The sequence below is a fragment of the Protopterus annectens genome, chromosome 15.part0 (assembly GCF_019279795.1).
Source record: "Protopterus annectens isolate FY-2018-M chromosome 15.part0, PAN1.0, whole genome shotgun sequence".
Lineage (NCBI taxonomy): Eukaryota > Metazoa > Chordata > Ceratodontiformes > Protopteridae > Protopterus > Protopterus annectens.
Window position 1 is genome coordinate 531,129,167 of NC_056749.1, and position 20,193 is coordinate 531,149,359.

The 20,193-nt window shown below is 43.1% G+C and overlaps 1 protein-coding gene across 1 annotated transcript in view; it reads left to right on the forward strand.

Moving 5' to 3' along the window:
* The window catches only part of CUL4B (cullin 4B), a 3,236,793-nt gene that overhangs the window by 3,132,993 nt on the left and 83,607 nt on the right, over window positions 1–20,193 (forward strand). The window contains exon 19 of the mRNA XM_044057336.1: window positions 15,248–15,400. Within this exon, the coding sequence (XP_043913271.1) occupies window positions 15,248–15,400 (153 nt within the window). The remainder of the gene's footprint in view (window positions 1–15,247; window positions 15,401–20,193) is intronic.

Here is a 20,193-nt window from a genome sequence, read left to right on the forward strand (position 1 = left end):
CCGTCTCAGCAGACTTGTAGCCTTACCCCTTGAACTTCCTCCTCCGACTCCACACCAGAATACATCCTTGGCTCCCGCCGCCTCGGCTCGATCTCCTCCTTGAGGCCTTCCTTGGAGGGATCGGAATTCCTGTTTCATATTCCGGCCTCCCAGGAGCCTTTGAGGTGATGAGGAGTGTCCTGGCCTCTGAGCCTGGTCAGCGGTCCATCCCTCTAGCTCCTCCCTCATCAGTGCCTGCAGACGCCTCTTGCCAGCCTCTTGCTCGGGCCCAGGGATCCATCGCCCAGGTTTCCAATTTCCTCCTCTTCCGAGGTTTCTCCTGATCCTGCAGTGGAACCCAAACACACAGACTCCCTGAGTCTACTACATCTGATACCGACTTAGATGAGTCGGAGGGTTCCCCGGTCCCCTCTGAGGATGTCTCCTTTTCAGACATCCTTGAGCTCCTCAAACAGAGTGGGAATTGGCCCTCCATTGACCCCTCCGAGGATGAGTCGGTATACCTGGAGGCTTTTGGATCCCCACCCTCCACCTCCTGGGTGTCTCCGCCTTTGACCCACTTATGCAGGTAGTGGCTCGGAAGGCGGGGGGCTCCAGATTCTGTGGAACCTTTCCCCAGGAGACCATCCAAATTCATCACGGCCCCTTTGGACAAACAGTTCCTTTCCAAGGGTGTCTCTGTGGATGCTATGGTGGTGGCGGCCACTAAGAAGGAACTGGCGGATCCTTCAGTACCTGTCCATCCTCCTAACAAGGATTCTAGGACCATGGACAGGTATGGAAAGCAGATGTTTTCTTCAGCGACCTTTGCTGCGTTAAGCTGAATTATCTTTGTCACTTCACCAGGCTTCAGCGAGATATTCTCAAGGAACTGGGTGAAGTAGTCCAGGATCCTTCTGCTGGCAATCCTGAATTCCATATCTAACTCCTCCATGGCCAAGCCTGGATGCCCTTCACTAATACCCCTTTGATGGTGGACCTCAGGTGAAGGATACCTTGACCAGGTGTGAGCAGTCCTTCTAGACCATATCCCAAGGGTCAGAAGGTGGTCAGTTTACCCCAGAGGCAGAGGGGTAACAATAATAGAGGCAGGGGGTCCTCAGAACCAGGGCAACAGGGAGTCTCTTCCTGAGAAGCCCTTTCAGCATCCCTGAGGTGTTGCCCGACTGTCCACCCTTGGAGGCAGTATTTCACTGTACCCAGTAGCCTGGCAATCCCTATCACAAGAGATGTGGGTACAGTCGATCATATCCGAGGGTTACAAAATTCCGGTTTCCGTACCTCTAAAATCCCTTCCAGACATCTCACCCGGTCAAAGGGATTTGGCAGAAAAGGAGGTTTCAAAACTCCTAGAAACGGTGCCGGCAGACCAGGTAGGATCAGATTCTTTTGGTCCCCAAAAGGACGGAGATTGGAGACCAGTATTAGACCTGAGCAATCTAAACAGATTTGTCAAGAAGGCAAGATTCGGATGGTCACGCTTCAGTCCATTCTGCCATTTCTGGGCAAGGACAACTGGATGTGCTCTATAGACCTTCAGGATAGGGACCAGTCATTACCAATTCAGAGCACTGCCCTTTGGCCTCACTTCAGCCCCCAGAGTGTTTACCAAATGCATGGCAGTGGTCACAGCTCATCTGAGACGTCAAGGACTCCAGGTGTTTCCCTACTTGGACGACTGGCTCCTCTCCGCCACCACCAAGTGTCAGCTTCTTCAGTCCAGAGACTACACTCTTCAGCTTTGCAGGAGTTTGGGAATTTCAGTAAATTTGAAAAATCTTCTCTGCTGCCTTGCCAATCTATCACCTTTATAGGCGCAGAATTAAACACCGTCAAAATGTTAGCCAGACTAACAGATCAAAGAATTCTGGACATCCAAAATCGTTCGGATTCTATTGCAAAGCAACAAGATCAAAGACAGATTTATACTGAAGGTTCTAGGTCTTATGGCTGCGGCCATTGTTCTTCTACCACTGGCTCGCTTCCACATGCGTCTTCTGCAGTGGATGCTATTCCGCGGTGGGGGTACCCACAGTCTTCGATGAGGCACGAAATCTTAGTCACACAGTCGCAGAGCTCATCTGAACTGGTGGATATCTTCCCTCTTCTTCATCAGGTCCTCCAGTTGCCACAGTCACTACGGATGCCTCTCTGATCGGGTGGGGGCATTATCAGGGCAGGATGGTCCACGGCGTGGCAACCCATAGAATACCATCTGCACATAAATGTCCTGGAGATGAGAGCAGTGCTTACTATTGCAGTACAAACGGACAACATGTCCGTGGTATGGTACATCAACAAACAGCTCTCAGACTTTGGCATCTCTTCTCAGCGGTTTCTGATACAGGTCCAACCTATTGGCGGACAGGCTGAGCAGATCCATTCTGATGCCTCGTGGTCTCTCAATCAATCTGTAGTGGATCAGATATTTCTGAAGTGGGGCACTCCTTGTTGCGATCTTTTGCTACTCCTCAAAACAACAAGTGCCCGATTTTTCACTCTTTCCCTTCCAGGCCAACCCCTGAGAGACTCTCTTTGATTCCACAAGTCATTCAGAAAGCCACCGTTTTGAGAGCCAAGTTGATCCTCATTGCCCCATATTGGCCTCGACAAATTTGGTTTCCGTCTCTGCATCGTCACCTTCTGGTGCAGCCCTGGCATCTGGACCCAGTTCCGGATCTCTTGATCCACCAGTCGGGTCAGCAGCACCGGGCCATTCATTCTCTCAACCTCACTGCTTGGTTGCTCCACTTCCTTCCCTAGCCAGGCTACCGATGATTTCTGACTCAAGTCAGAGACATTTTAGTGTCTTACTAGGACTGTTTATGCTAGCAAGTGGCAAATATTGATCCCTTTACTGCTCCTGTACATTCTGTTTTAGATTTCCTGGCGGAGGTTTTTCATTCAGGATCCTCGTCATCTACAGTCAAAGTACAACTGGCTGCTATTTCCAAGTATCATGTTGGCTTGCATGACAATAACATTATGTCTCATAGATTATGCAAGGCCTTTCTGAGAGGAGTTTTCTCCTAAAACCACCTATAAAGCATCCTCCTCCGCAATGGGATCTAAACTTAATGTTGGCATCCTTGATACTACCTATGTTCTTTGAAGTTATTGACCTGGAAAACTATATTTTTACTGGCTGTCACTTCTGCAAGAAGGGTTTTTATTTGCTTTTTCATAAGGACAGGGTATCATTAAGAACTAACCCTTCCTTTCTCCCCAAAGTCGTGTCTCAAACCAATATTAACCAATCTATAGATCTACCAGTCTTTTTCCCAAACTATTCCGACAGAGCTGAACAGAAACTGCATTTTTTGGATGTCCATCGTCAGCTCAGGTACTATTTGCATAGAACTAAACAATTCAGAAAATCGGACCAATTATTTGTCTCCTATGCAGAAAACAGGATAGGTCTTCCAGTTTCTAAAGTGACCTTATCCAGATGTTGACTTCCACCATTTCCTATGTGTACTCTCTCTGAGGCAAACAGCTATCTTCTAAACCAAAAGCACACTCAACCAGGAGTCTATCCACTTCTGCAGCTTTTCAGGATAGACTACCCATTGATACCATTTGTGCAGCAGCTACTATACCTTTGTCTCTCATTACAAGTTGGACTTGGCCTCCACAGATAGGGCCAGTTTTGGTTCCACAGTTCTCAAGAGTCTGTTCCATTGAGCCACCAGATTGACAACTTAACATTTAGAAGTTATGTACTCCTTCCCCTGGCCTGGACAGATCTTGAAGAGTTCCTATTAGGTTGTTTTCCTCCTGAGCCTTCATATGAGGACTTCTATTAGGAACTTGTGTTCCTAATTGTTAGGATAGTCTTTAGCAGGGTAGGTTAGCTACCAAACGAGATCTGAGGTAGTTCCGCCTTGCATCATGGGATATAGGGTTGCCTCGAGCTGGTAAAAGGAGTTCTCAAGCTAAATACATAACTTCTAAATCTTGGACATTGGTGGAGGGAACAGACTGCTCTCAGTCCAAGTCTCCCTTTTTCTACACCCACTCAACACAATCTGTATTGACAGATTCTTCAGATTTTGCTTGGGGAGCAGTTTCAAAGGAAGTAAAAGTGCAAGGACTGTGGGACACTTCAGACAGACAGAGACACTTCAGTATCGAAAAATGTTGGCTGTGATTCATGCCATAAAGTCTCTGCATTGTCTTTTGGACTAAGGTCCTATCCAGATTATTACAGACAACATGCACGGTGATGTGGTACATAAGTAGGGGGGCTGTACTTTCTATGCTGACCGGCAATTATAGCTTGGGAGTTAGCATTTTGGCACCCCTTAACTCTTCAGGCATCTTACATTTTGTCAAAGCAAAACAGTGCCTGAGAAGATAAGACATCTTCCAGGAATTGATCCATATGTAGGGAACACCTGAAGTAGATCTATTTGCCTCCTTTCAAGATAGACAACTAACCAGATTCTATTCCAGGAATTCTTGCAAGCAGGCCAGAGAATAGATGCTCTTTAATTCCCCTGGTTGGGGATGTTCCTAAATTCATTTCCACCCTTTCCAATAATTTCCAGGGTAATTCTGAAGATTCAGAAAGACGTCAGAAATCATTCTGGTGCCTCCCTTCTGGCTCTGGCAGAATTGGTTCCTCCATCTTTTCAAATTAGCCAGGGGCAATTACTACAATTTCCCTCACAAATTGAATCTACTTATACAGGATAAGGGAAGTTTGATGCACTCCAACATCAAATAGCTTCAGCTGACTGCCTGAATGATTCAATTTTGATATGTTTTAGGCAGACGTGCAGCAGGTATTGAAGGAGACAAAAAAAGCCTCTACTAGAAAGTCATGTACTGGCAAGTGGAAGAGATCTTCGAGTTGGTCCCTAACCCAGTGACCAGAAACCCATCAAGGATTTTGTACCACTAGAATCCCTCTTTAACCACAACTTCTGGACAAGCTTTGTCCCAGAGGACTGGAGTACTGCAACAGTTGTCCCTCTGCATAAAGCGTGAGGGACCTAGAAACACAGATAGATAGTAACCTAAACGTTGACCACCAGGTAGCTATGGTAGTGAGGAAATCCTTCTGTGTGGATCAACATATAAGTAAAGGCGTAACATTAAGATCAAAGGAAGCCATAGGGCAATTGTACTTTGCCCTAATCAGGCCTATAATCAAATACAGTGCTCCCTTCTGCATGTACCTAACCAGGCACTTAAACCAATTGGAGCAGCCTTGGACATTTCTCACTAAAAAAAAAAAAATCAAAGTGTAAAACAGGTCTTATGCAGACCAACTAAAGGCCCTATCCCTTTACTCATTCTCATATAATTTATTGAGAGGGGACTTGTGCGTGACCTACAAGGCATTCTCTGATTCAGCCCTGATGAAAATGTTACACATTCACAAGAACAATTATACAAGGGTTACACATTCCATGGACCTGAACCATATTTGTGACTGTTAACAGAATTTGCTGGAGAAACAGATTTGTATCTCAGAGGCTACCTCGTCTATGGAATAAACTTCCTATCTTCGTAAAGCAAAACCCGTCCTTCACTCTCTTCAAAAATAATTTGGATAAATGGATGGGGAAAGGTAAATTTACTCCTGGGGTCATGCCCATGTCCCTTAGACCCGGTACCCTGACTACCCCATGCCGCATCTGTGAAATTAAAATATAATATTGTCATATGGGTATTATTGGCTACACTTGTAAAGGCTCTTGTGCTATTAGTCTAGTAATCACCTATGAACCTTTGACCCTATGGTGCTCAGATATTTGTGATGTTCATCGTGCATACAGCTGCAGTCATAACAGATGGGTTCTCCTGCCGTCAGGCGGGTCCTCGGTCAGCCGAATTCCAAAGTCTAGGTCCGGTGTCGGTTGTCGTCGCTTCTTCCCTGACGTCAGTGTGACAGGGGTATAAAAGAACCAGCCGACGCCATTTTCTCCAGTCTTTCTTGCCGCGCGGTGCCTGAAGCAGAAGCAGTTCGCAAGTGCCGGTCGGCCAGCTCCTGAAATTACGAAAATTGTGAAACCGAAGTCTTCTTGAAAGCTAAGTACCCCGTTGGGGAAGCTTTTCTTGCCTCAGACCGATGCCAGCCCCAGTTAAGCCTGACAGGTACTACAGGGTTCATGACTCACACCAATTTCTGTACAAAAGCCATGCTGCTGACCCAGAAACCATCTCACAGGGCCCCAAGGGAATTAAGGCCTCCACTGCTAAAAATCCATTACCTTCCGAGAGGGATTCCAGATCCTTAGAAAGGTGGGGAAAAAGGTATATACCTCGGCTACCTTAACCATGAGGGCATTAAACTGTCAGTTCCATATGCTAAAATACCAACAGTTTTTGTTATCACAATTGAAAAGTAAAATGTCACAACCTGAACAACCAGACTTGAAGGAGTTGCAGGATTTGATGCATAGTGCAGAACAAGTGGGTAAGCATACCTTACAATGTGGTTTTGATGCTCTAGAGGCCTCATGTAGAGCTGCTGTTATAGGATCAGTCATAAGCAGACATGCCTGGCTCAAGGAACAAACCTTACCAGATCATGTCAAAGCAAAATTACTAGATGCCCCTCTACAAAAGGATGTATTATTTGGTGCTAATGCTGAGGAGGTATTAAGGAAAATGGAGGAAAAGGCTAAATCAATGCAAACTGTGAAAGATTTTCTACAGGTACAACCCCCACGTTTCAGTAGAAATTGGCCTTCCAAAAATTGGTCCTTTCCAGCCATGGACAGACCCCAAAGAGGTAGATACAGGCGCCCGAGGGGCAGAGGACAATCCCAAGGATCGTTTAGAGCAGACAATGGCAAGCTCCTACACAAGGAGGTGGTGAGGATAACTCGCAACCATTCAGAAAGCAAGCCCAATGACTTTCCCCTTTGCATGCCAAGCAAGACTCAAATAGCAGCACCCTTAGGAGGAAAACTGGCATTATTTTCAAAAAATTGGCATATTGTCACAAAAGACAAATGGATCCTGGACATTATAAACAGAGGCTACAGATTCCATTTTCACACCCTTCCAAAAATGAGAGGCATGCCAAACCTGCCACACAATCAAAGGGCAGAGGCACAAAGGCAAATTACAGATCTCATAGACATGAAAGCTATTCAAGAGGTACCTACACGAACAAGGTCAAGGTTTTTATTCCAGACTATTCCTGGTACCAAGGAAGGGAAAAGATTGGAGACCTATTTTGGACCTATCCATCCTAAACACATTTCTTCTCGTACCAAAATTCAAGATGCTCACTCTGCAGCAGCTTCTTCCCATGCTAGGCAAGGAGTCTTGGCTGGTAACATTGGACCTCAAGGAGGCATACCTGCATGTCCCAATCAGACAAAATTGCAGAAGATACCTCAGATTTCTTGCAGGTTCAAACCATTATCAATTCTCTGCATTGCCCTTTGGCTTATCTACTGCGCCCAGAGTATTCATGAAATGCCTGGCATCAGTAATTGCCTACTGCAGACTTCAAGGGATACAAATATACCCCTATTTGGACGACTGCCTGATCCAAGCGGACATCAAGCACATTCTTCTGAAACATCTGGCTTTTGTAATAATGTTGTTGAACTCTCTGGGATACACAGTCAACAAAAAGAAATCAAGACTAATACCCTCTCGGAAGATAATTTTCCTGGGTGTCAACTTGGACACAAACACCCAGATGGCCTACCTCATGCCAGAGAAGCAGGGGCAACTAACTCAATACTTCAGAGCACTAGCAAATTGCACCAGGCTAACTGCAAGGAAAATCCTGCAGGCTCTGGGATTCATGGCATCTTGCATCTTACTAATCCCATGTGCAAAGCTGCATATGAGGAAACTTCAATGGTACCTGAAAAACCTATGGTCTCAACACAGCCACAGTTTGGAAACAATAATACCACTAATTCCATGTCTTCAAAAGGAATTTCTGTGGTGGGCTCAAGCATGCCAAACAAACACAGGTCTTCCATTCAGCAAGCCTCAAGCAAATCAAGTCATCACAACAGACGCCTCGGACTACGCCTGGGGGGCGCATTCAGGGCAAATGGTCCCAAAAAGAAAAGCACCTTCACATCAATCAAAAGGAAATGCTAGCAGTAATAAATGCTATTATAGCTTTCAAAGACCTTCTGCAACCAGGTCAACTATTGATAAGAACGGACAACACCACAGTTATGTGGTACATAAACAAACAGGGAGGAACACATTCATACCCCCTATGCAGACTGGCCATGTCACTTTGGAACATGGCCATGGACTTACAAATCGAACTTCAAGCACAGTACTTGCCAGGCAAGGAAAACACGCTAGCAGACAACCTAAGCAGAAATATGACAGATCCACACGAATGGAAGTTGCATCCAAAAGTTTTTACAGAGATGATCCAAGCATGGGGAAGACCAGACATAGATCTCTTTGCCTCCCACAAAAATCACCAATTGACAAAATTCTGCTCAAGGATTTTCCACCCAAAGGCCTGGATAGTGGACGCTCTCTCTTTCAGTTGGACATCAATGACAGTTTATGCCTTCCCACCTCTTCCTCTGCTGCCCAAAGTTCTATTGAAAACCAGAGCAGACAGACCAAAGATGATTCTCATTGCTCCAGACTGGCCAAGACAACACTGGTACCCACTCCTGAGGAGCCTGACGCATTCCCCACCATGGACCCTGCCTCTAATGCCTCTTCTCCTGACTCAGCACAGCTTCAAATCTCTTCACAGCCAGCTAAAAATACTCAATCTAGCCACATGGAAGATTCCTTAGCATCACAGCAAACCCTACTCTCCAAGGAGGTGCAGGATGTCATTTTGGAGGCCAGAAGTCCGTCAACTAGAAAAGCTTACTCCGCAAAATGGAAACGGTTTTGTGTCTGGAATGAGAAAAAGGGTCAGGATCCTGGAAAACTGAATTTACCTCAAATACTACAGTATCTAGCTGAGCTGCTAAGCAGTGGACTTTCATTCTCCTCCATCAAAATCCATGCCTCAGCCATTTCTGCAGAATACAACACTGATCCACCCTTATTCTCTCACCCTCTCTTAAGACAGTTCCTCAGAGGGGCTAAGAATCTAAAACCCCCAAGGAAACAACCAATACCTGCTTGGGATCTCAATTTCATTCTGGAAAAACTGACCTTGCCTCCCTTTGAGCCAGCTGCCTCATCAGATTTGCAATATTTGTCCTGGAAAACAGCTTTCCTTCTGGCTATTACCTCAGCTCGTAGAGTTTCAGAACTACAAGCTCTCATGGCTGTGCAGCCTTTTATCATCTTCCATCAGGACAGAGTTTCCTTACGAACCAATCCATCATTTATGCCAAAAGTGGTATCCAGGGTAGCTTTGAATCAGGCCATACACTTACCTACCTTTTATCCTAATCCTCAAAACAAAGGGGAGAGATTACTACATTCCTTGGACATCCACAGACAACTGCGTTATTATTTGGACAGAACAAAGCCTTTCAGAAAATCAGAACAGCTCTTTGTGTCCTATGCTACAGGAGCTCAAGGAAAACCAATTTCCAAACAGACCATCTCAAAATGGATAGCCCACTGCATACGCTTTTGCTATTCTTTTCATGGCAAAACTGTACCTACAGGCATCAGATCTCACTCCACAAGGGCCACAGCTACCTCTGCAGCTTTCCTCAGAGGAGTTCCTACCAAAGATATTTTGGAAGCAGCCACTTGGAGTTCTGTGCACACCTTTTCCAAGCACTACCACCTACCATTATACTCCAAAACTAGAGCAGGCTTTGCCACTGCAGTCTTGCAGGGCATCCTGGCTCCTCCTAGTTCCACCTAGTGCCTACCACCCCTTCTTAGCTTTGGGATTCTACCCATCTGTTATGACTGCAGCTGTATGCACGATGAACATAGTACAGTTTTGTACCTACCATAAATGTAGATGTTCGAGTTCTAATACAGCTGCAGTCCAGGTTTCCCTCCCTCCTTCCCTGCTTGGGACAGGCCTATTGGCTAACACCTCCTCATACAACCTGATTGGGGTATTCATTTATGGTGTATTTGCTTGCAACTACTGTATTTTGATTATATTGCATTGCTTTATTACACAAATTTATGTATTGCCTTCCTTCTGGGGGCACCTGACATCTGGGGCAAGAAAAACTGAAGAAAATGGCGTTGGCTGGTTCTTTTATACCCCTGTCGCACTGACGTCAGGGAAGAAGTGACGACAACCGACGCCGGACCTAGACTTTGGAATTGCCTGACCGAGGACCCGCCTGACGGCAGGAGAACCCATCTGTTATGACTGCAGCTGTATTAGCACTCGAACATCCACATTTATGGTAGGTACAAAACTGTACTTTTGCTATCATCTTGTAGTCTCTTATTCTTCTCTAAATTTTCATCTTGCAGACATTTCAGCATGTCTGCCAATGGACCCCCCCCTTCTTCTCTGTTTGTTGTGAAACAGTTTCTAAAAGGAGTTTTACAGCTGAAACCTCCACATAGACAGGTTCCTCCTCCTTGGGAATCTGAATTTTGTGCTGGAAAAACTGACTGTCTCCTTATGAACCTACGTGAATGCAATGACTACCTGTTAATGACATAAAGATCTTCACTTGGAAAGCTGCTTTATGTATTTCTCTTATATGTCAATAAATTTGTCTTGAATTGCAAGCTGTCATGGAGGGAGAACTCTATTTCTTTATTTCACAAAGATAAGGGTCACTTTATAAACAAACCCCTTTTTCATGCCCAAGGTTGTTTAAGAATGTATGATGATTCAGGCCATCAATCACCCTGTTTTCTATCCAGATCCTGAAAAAAGGCAAAAAAATTCTACACACACTAATGCACATAGGTAACTGGGATACTATCGAAGTTCTTTAGGAAACCTAACCAGCTATTTATTTCCTGTTATGGGACAGAGAAAGTTCAACCCATGTCTAAACGGACTGTTTCCAGGTGGTTGTCGTCTGCTGCTGTGTTTTCTTATTCTCACCAGGCAAATCTATTCCAGGTGGTAAGACACATTCCACTAGAGCCTTAATGACTTCAGTGGCATACTGGAAAGGGGTGGTCTCTAGAAGCAGCAACATAATCCTCAGCCCATATATTTAGAAAACACTACAAACTGGATTCCTTTTCCAGGCCTAGAGCTGTCATTGTTAGGACCATTCTCCAGAAGCTCCTGGACCCTTATTCTTCCTAAATTGGATAAGCTGTGGTAGTCTACCCATAGGCTACTGCAGCAGTGAGAATGATGAACATATTACAGTTGTGTAAGTTGCACTTACCTATAACAGTAGATGTTTGGATTCTTAACTGCTGCAGTAGCCGCACCCACCCACCATCTTCCTTGTACATAGTTCTAGTGGGAAAGAGGTTAGATTTGGTTATTCATATCTTGGTTTAGTTCAGAATGAGTTTCCTATTTTTTGGCTAGAGGCAAAATAGTCCTGAAGATTTTTAATGACTCTGTTTATATAGCTCCCTCCATAAAGGGCTTGGTGTAGAAGTGGGCCAAGGTGAGAGTGTGGAGGGGATGAAAGCTGCCTGGTTATTGTATCCTTGGCAGGATACCCCATAGGTTAATGCAGCAGTGAAGAATTTGAACATCATCTTGTATTTTCTCCCTTATTTTGAAGTGGCCGGGAGCAATTAACAAGCTTCCTCACAGACTGGACCTACTCACAAGACAAGGTTATTTGATACATCCCAACCCCAAATAACTGCAAATCACTGCCTGTATGATAGAATCTTAATACGTTTTAAGTGTCTCTTTTTCTAAGGATGTTCAGTAGGTATTAAAGGAGGCAAGAAAACCTGCTCTTAGACACTCATGTATTAGTAAATGGAAAAGGTTTTCTAGTTGGTGCCAAGAGAAGAGCCAACATCCATACAGGTCTAGTGTTTCTTTGGTTCTACATTATTTGTGTGAATTACTTTTTTCTGGCCTGTTTTACTCCATCAAGGTTCATTTGTCAGCCACTTCAGCTTGTCTGCCCGTAGATCCCTGTCTTTTCTATGCAATCTCATGTGAAAATATCTTTGAAAGAGTGTTTTATACCAAGCCTCCTAGGAAAAAGGTGGGTCTTTGGGTCTAAATTTTGTGTTAAACGAAGTCTTGCTTCATTTGGATAGCTCATCAGGCTGACTTGATGTTCTTAACATAGTAAATAGCATTACTTATTATTCTGACCTCTTCAAGAAGAATATCTGAGAAGCAAGCTTTCGTGGGGTGTCAGCCTCATCTCATTTTCCCCAAAGATGGGGTTTCTTTAAGAAGTAATCTTTTGTTCATGCATGAAGTGGTGTCACTGTTTACCTTAAACCAAGCTGTCCATCTCCATCTTCAGTCCAGAACCTAAAACCAAGGGAGAAAGGATACTTCATACCTTGATGTCCACAGGCAACTGTTACTTGAAAGAATATTAATACTCTGTTCTATTTAGTATACACTGTTTTTTCAAACTGTTGCTAGCATGATTATTAGCTGGAATAAAAAGCTGCAAGAATTATATGAAATATAAAGGGTTAATTTAGAAATAGTATAAAATGCTGAAAAATAAGTAGTAAGTGTGCTGGCATAACTTAATTAGATTTTGGCATCCATGTAAAAGAGTATGTTATTGAGAAACAGTCTGTAAAAATAACTGCGCAAATGGCAGCTGGAAGGACATCAACGAAGTACAGAGATGTAACATCAAGCAAGATAACAGATAGTGCTGGAACACCACGTTTCAGATAACTGAGTTTCCTTGGACCACCAAACTTGAATCAAGGACAAAGCATAAATTAGAAGAACAAAGGAAAGCTGTTATACAAAGAAAGAACTGGTATACATCAGACTTTGAGAAAAATATCAGACTTTTTGATATAAATATGAGTGTGTATAAACAAGCTTTGAGAATTTGCCATAGAGAGCTGACAGCATCTGTGTTGCATGCTTGTAGATCCTAAAGGAGAATGTAACAGTAAAGCGTATTAACTGAAGCGGTGTCTCCGTGTATTTATTGTACTTAGTACAATACAGTAATAAGACTAGTTGATCACAATAAATAGTTAAATATACTTTGGTATGCATGCATGTAAATACAAGTAACAGCAAGAAACCAACAGAAGGCAGTATATAATTTTTCATTACTGTCTGAACAAAACAGCATCTTTCAGAACCTTTGATCATTTGTTCATTTCTTGTGAAGGTATGAAAAAAGGACAAACCTGTGTCAGAGTATTTCAAATGGTTGTCGTGTGCTGATGCTTTTTGTTATTCCCACCACAAGAAAACTATTTCAGGCAGGGTCAAGGCTCACCCTATCAGGACTTTGACTTCATTAGTTTTTTGGAAAGGATTGGATGCTGTAATTGTTCTAGAAGTGGCAACGTGGTCCTCTGTGCACACTTTTACAAAGCTGTAAGCTAGACTTCTTCTCCAGGTCAGGACAGGCTTTACTAGGACCATTCTCAAGGGCCTCCTGGGCCCGTCATCCTTCATCATTCCAGTTAGTTTAAGCTATGGTAATCTACTGATATAGCTAAGGCTACTACAGCAGTGATAAAATGAAAAACATAGTACAGTTGCGTAAGTAAACTTTTACCATAACAGTAGATGTTGAAATGGTCATTGCTGCAGTAGCCACTCCACCCCCCCCCTCCCAAACACACACACACACACACACACACACACACACACACACACACACACACACACACACACACACTTTTTTGTGGCAAGGTACTGATAAATGATTTTTGTTGTTTCAAGCAATGTCCTGTCAGGGCTCAACCTCCCTCCCACAGTTGGCTTGAAAGCTTGAAATGCTTTGCTCCAAAGCCTGTCTTTTAATCAGTTAAGCTCAAGTTGACTAACAATTTGGGCATGTGGAAGGTGCCCTGAAGTTTTAGAAGCTGGCTGGCCTTTATGTCCTATGCAGGATGTAGTCCATATAGGTTAGGCTAATGCAGCAGTGATCATTCAAACATCAACTCATTATGCTAAGTTTACTTAAATAAGTGTTCTTTTTTCTGTTGCCATCCAGTGTCTTGTGTATAATTAGATTATATATGTTAGTCTTAGCCATCTGTTGAGGGAAACTGCCACCTGGTTAAACATCCATACTTGAGGATTACTGCAGAGCAGCTGACTTCGGTGAAAGCATCTCTTAACACAGGAACTATGTTAGAGTTAAGATAATTGTTAAAGCTATTTGTGACACTTCTCAGTATGGGAACTTGTGTCAAAAATATCTGCACTGAGAGAGGAATGAGTGATATCCCATAGCGCCAGGGAGTGAGAGTTTCATCAGTGGTGTCACATTTTATTCTCAGTCATACTGCACACCTTTTTCTTACAAGTCTAGCAGAGGTGGAAGCTCTGTTTTCCAAACTTTATATGGCAAATTAATCCTTGATCATTGTCTGACAGGGACACGCACTCCAAAGAATTGTTTGCTCATGGCAGGCAGAGTAGACCTATTTCAGGCAAGACCGTGTGACTGGATTTATCATTTCATTTTTTTCTGTTACCATTAGAAGTAAGATGCTTATTGGTTCTTTCAGAATTCATCGATGCAGAGAGATGACTTCTTAAGAGAACTGTTATCTGTAGGATATTTGTTCTGCAACAGTCTGTACTACTAAACACACTTTTATCTACTGTTGCAACCAGGAAAGTTTAGTCCAGTTCTAGAGATGGTTTTGGTAGAATAATATTTTTCTGCTCGACTCCATCAACTGATTCGTCTTCTACTTATTTCCTTTCCCATGTCATATTCTGTGAAGTTCATATCTGCTTGGATGAGAGTGCTTCAAAAAACAGATTAACATGGATTCCAAATAGAATTTCAAGTAATTGTGGGTATAGTGCATAGCTGATATGCAGGCTGCTTTCCTTCCCCCTTGAAGTTGAGGAATTTTATTTTTATGTTAGACTGCTCTCTGGTACCTTGTTTACTTAACCATTGGAAAGTATTGAAGAAGAGTTGGCAGTTGTACCCCCTAAAGGTTTTGTCATTGACACTGATTTTTAGCCTCAGTGGAGTCTGCAAGACCTGTGGTACTCTGCTTAGGAGAAACTTTCCAGTTGAAATTTGTACCTGTTGTTTGAAATGCTCTTGGTGCTTTTACATCACTTTACGGGTCCACAGAGCCTGTTTTGTGTAAAAAATTGGTTTTATTTAAATACTTTTGGGGTGCTCGTGGGCTTTTGCATGAGAAAACCACAACCTTATTGTATCTGATTGTATCTAAGCCGTAGTTTTTCTTTCTGTTATTTTTGTACTGTTAGGTAGAGGAACAAGCTAGCACAACAGAGAGAGTGTTCCAAGACCGGCAATACCAGATTGATGCTGCTATAGTTCGAATTATGAAGATGAGGAAAACACTAAGCCACAATCTGCTTGTGTCAGAGGTGTACAATCAACTTAAATTTCCAGTAAAGGTAGGATGTATAGTTTCAGATTTCTAAGTCTTAAATTTACAGTTATTAATTTTGTTAGCCATTTAAGTTATTTAAATTGAAAATGCTGTTGTGCTAAAATGTTACCTGATCTCTTTTGAAAAACAAAATTCAGTTTAAAAAAGTTATCTGATATTTATACTGTAGTCCATTTTGAGCAATGTTATGTCAAGTGCTAGAAGTTTTGATTTTGCCTTCTTTAAGTATACCATGTTTGAGGAGGCATACTTTGAAACAAGCCAGTAACTAATTCAACTCACTGCAAAGCTTGAGCACCTCCCTTCTCCCACAATGCATTTATGTCCTTTCAGCTCCCCACCTTATTTTTCACCTTTCAGCTGCAGACATGATCTCCAGTGTGCTTCCATAGCATTTTCAGTTTTTTTGTAAGATTTTCTCCTTTTACAATATAGCTATTGCTCTTGGGGAAAAAAAAAAATATTGCAGTATTCTCCCTTGCTCCCCAAGTTAGGCAGCAGCCTAATTTTCCTTATCACTTTCCTTCTGTAGTGCTTAATTAGTAGATAGTCTTAGGATTCATATCGATTTCTGTTTTTCTGTGTTTGTAATTTCTGACAGCAGTATTGTTGTTTAATGTAGTTATCCTGCTTAATACTATTTATAGACATTAACAAAGCTTCAGGCTTTGAAAAGAGTGCCTTTGCGTTGTAAACCTGTGTCCTCCAGATGCTTAACTATTTAAGCAAGGCTCTAGAGCGAACTGTTGGCATAGTCAATGGACATTCTGTGAAGATTTCCGATCTCAGATGCCTGGAAGCAAATTGAGTCCCATGTGGCTACCAGGCTACCATGCTATTTCTAACTTTTTCTTGAGGCTGCTACACAGTGCAGCAGATGGGGGGGACAGAGCAGCAAATACTAGCACTGCTGTGTGTCGCAATGCCTGGCTCCATCTGTGTTACTTTACAAGACAGCCTTATGTCATCCTTCAAAAATGACCATTATAATGGGACCTCATTTTTGGTCCGAAGGTCAAGGAAAAGACTACTAAAAAGTTAACAGGAAGGAAAAACTTTATCTGTCATTGGAGTCTACTTTGAAAACCGTCAGAGATCTTCTGGAAACTAGAATGGTGCCAAAGCACTCTGATTTGGAAAATATCAGCATCTGCCCTTTTAATTATTTTAGGATAGGGCACCCATGGCAGCAGTGGCCTCTTCCATAGACAGTCCAGAAGCAGCGAAGTCTGCAGATTCAGGGATCCTTCCTGCAGGAAGCCTCCCCAGTGCCCCTGAGGGTTTGCTTGACTGCTCCACTCTGGAGGCAGTCAAGGGTTGACAGGCTCCTTACCTGGTATCAGAGTTGGCTATCACATAAAACATCTGAATGAAGAGCATAATGTCTAGAATCTACACAATTCATTTCATAGAAGCTCCCAGGCAGTCATCCCCACCTCTCCCAGAAGTGGTATCCTAACAAAAGCGAGTAGCTACACAGGAGATTTCCCAGTGCTTTCAAAAAAAAAAAAAGGGAAGTGCCATCCAAGAGGTCCCACCAGTCCAGAGAGGGTCCGGTGCCTATTTTGGATTATTTTTTTGTGCTAAAGAAGACAAACATTTTTATATCTTAAGTGGCCCAAACCATTACATAAAAAAGACAAAGTTCTAGGTAGTCATAGTGAAAGCAGTTCTTCCATGGCTACAAGTAGGAGATTAGTTATGCCCAGCAGATCTTCAAGATGCTTACCTTTATATCAAGATTGCAAAGCTATCCAGAAGGTATCTTCACTATACAGGATCAGAGTCAGTCATTGCCAGTTCCATACATTGCCATTCATTCTCACCGCAATTCCTTCCTGAAGACACCTTATTTGGCCTGACCCCCCCCCCCCAGGATGAGGCAGTACTTTTTGATACTTAAGGTTTGACCCCATCTACTTTCTCACTGGTCCTTCCAACAGACATTGTAATTGATCTGGCAGTTAGGAGTTCATGGTAGGAGACAAGACACATGAGTCACTACCACGAAAATTGACAGGCAGCACTCTGCAAACTTCCCCCTTGGTCGATTCCATCAGTGTAATGGTAGCAGTTAACTCATTCCCTCCAGTGCATCTCTTTTGTGTGTGTACTTTTAACTGCCAGTGAGAGTGGCTTGAGCTTTTAAAAAAATGAAGTCATCACCTTACAGTTCAAACGAATATTCGTATCTCTGGAAATTTAAGTGTTATTAGAAAACTGTAATGACAAACTGTTTAAGATAAATTAACCTTTACGTTAGTGACATTCATTCAGTTTGCTGCTTTAAACTGGATTTTATAAGCTAAAATAAAGACAGTAAATATTAATTTTGTAATGTTGTGTAAACAGCTTATGATATCTCAGTAACTATTCCAGCAAGACACATATGCCAGAAGGATTTTCTTCATACAGCGGTGAGCTTTCATTTGAGGCTATGCTGTTCTGTCTGTGTTATCCGAATGTTGAGATATTTAGAGAAATATGAAATTATTACAATACAAATAAACAGTGTACAAATACTATTCCATATCTCTTTAACTGTAGTAGTCAGAGATCGGATATCAATACATTTGCATTTGTCATCATGTATGCTTTAAGATGAAATCTTCTGATAGCTTGTATGTAACATGGTTTTGGAATTATTAATGCAAATATGAACAAACAATATTTAACGCAAAGAGGTGTCAGTAGGAGGTAACTGCAGAAACACCTGGAGGTGCACTCAGTTTTAATGAGATAAGAAAGAGCTGAAAGATGATTCAACTTCTCTGCCTTGTCCCAGTGAAGAGTCCTGGGTGATGGATAGATTGGGGAAGTGGGCATATGCTTTGGGCAGTTTTGTATTAAGGGGCCTGATATGTGCCACTTATGTAAATTGCTTTCAGAGAGCTGTAGCTCTGCAGACTATAACCACTCTGAAAGCATGTGACATTGGTGAATAGTAAACAACTGGAAGGAAACTTGGCAGTCATGTCCAGCATTATGAACCTCTTCATTCACCTCATGCACAGTGCGGTGGCTGGAGCAGCAAGGGCAGATAGCGTGGCTATGAGGTGTTTGAAATGGTTGTGCTTCTGTGTGATTTCACAGACCACTTCAAGGTGTCTTTCACCAATGCCCCCTCTGACTGATCATCTTTATTTGGTCCATCGGTGAAAGAAAAGATGCAGAAGTGCAAGCAGAACATCAGAGCTGATTGTGCCGTAGGAGTAAAGGTAGAGGTCCCTCAGAGAACATAAAGCAGGAATCAAAAGGAACCATGGTCACTCTGGTTCAGAAACATTAACAGTATGAAGCATCATAGCAGAGGCAGCCCCATTAGTGGTATAGCCCATAGGCAGAGGAGGTGCACAAAACCAGACATAACATGGGCTCTTCTCAGACTGGCAGCCACATCTCTGAAGGGCTGCATGACTGCTGATCTCTAGGAGCAATTGGGGTAATCTGTCCCTTTACCCAGTGCTGCAAGTGGCTATCACGTAGGACAAATGAGTCAAAGGGAGTATATCCACCAGCTCTTCGATGACACCCCCAAACCTGAGTTAGCTACTGCCAGATATGACACCCCCAAACCTGAGTTAGCTACTGCCAGATGTCTCACCCCATCAGGCCAAGTTGGTGGTAAGAGAGAGAGAGATCACTTCATTGCACTCCAAAAGAGCCATCCAGAAAGTTCCACTAAACCAGAGAGAGTCAGGGTTTTATTTGAGATTATTTTTGGTTCCAAAAAAAAAGCAGGATCTCAGGCTTATACTAGACCATAACCAGATATGTGCAGAAGACCCAGTTCAGAATAGTCATGTTGCAGTCAAGTCTATCATGTTGCAGTCAAGTCTATCCCACCTCAGGGCAAAGGACTGGATATGCTCACTTGGACCATCAAAACATTTACCTTCACATCAAGATTGTGAAAGAGCCAAGAGAGTTCCTTCACTTATGGCTGGGACCCAGCCATTACCAATTCTGTGTCAGAGTGTTTACCAAATGTTGTTATAATGGCTCACCCACTTCTTCATTAGTACAGGATCTTTCCAAATCTGGATGACTGGCCCCTAGCTGCTCCCACAGCTGACTCTGTCAGAGAGGCCAGAATTTACTTGTTCAAACTGTACCAGTCCTGGGAATCTCCAAAAATCTTCAGAAGTCAAGCCTTCAACCAGCTCAGAGGATTATTTTCATAGGCTGTAATCTTGTCAGTGCCCTGTCCATAATGTTCCTTCTGCCAGACAGAATTCACACTTTGAAGTGGGCAGTGCAAACTCTCCTTCATGCTTCATCCCCCGCTGAGGCTCTAGTTCTTAAGGTGTTGAAGCTTATGGCATTGTCCATTGTAATAGTATAGCTCACAGTGGTCTTGATGTCTGCATCCTTTCTCCAGACTGATTATCATAACTCATTCCTGCAAGAAACATTTACTGTGGTGTCCAAATTCCCCAGTAATCCATTCCAGCAGACCTTTCCTTCCACCATCCTCTGTGGCAGTTGTGACCATGGATACCTTCTCCTTATTGTTGGGATGGGGGCATTGCAGTGGGAAAATGGTCCATGGTCAATGGACTGACATTGAGGCTAACAATCCACATCAGTGTCGTAGAGTTGAAGGTCGTCGACCTTGTGTTATAGGAGCTTCAGGATTACCTTCCTCTGGGTTTGATTTCTTTCCAAACGGACAATATGACTGTAGTTTCGTACATCAACAAACAAGGAAAGGGACCAGGTCCTACCCCTTATGTTGAGAAGCAGTGAGAGTTTAGCAATGGGCGATAACCTCACACTACTTTCTCATAGCAACAG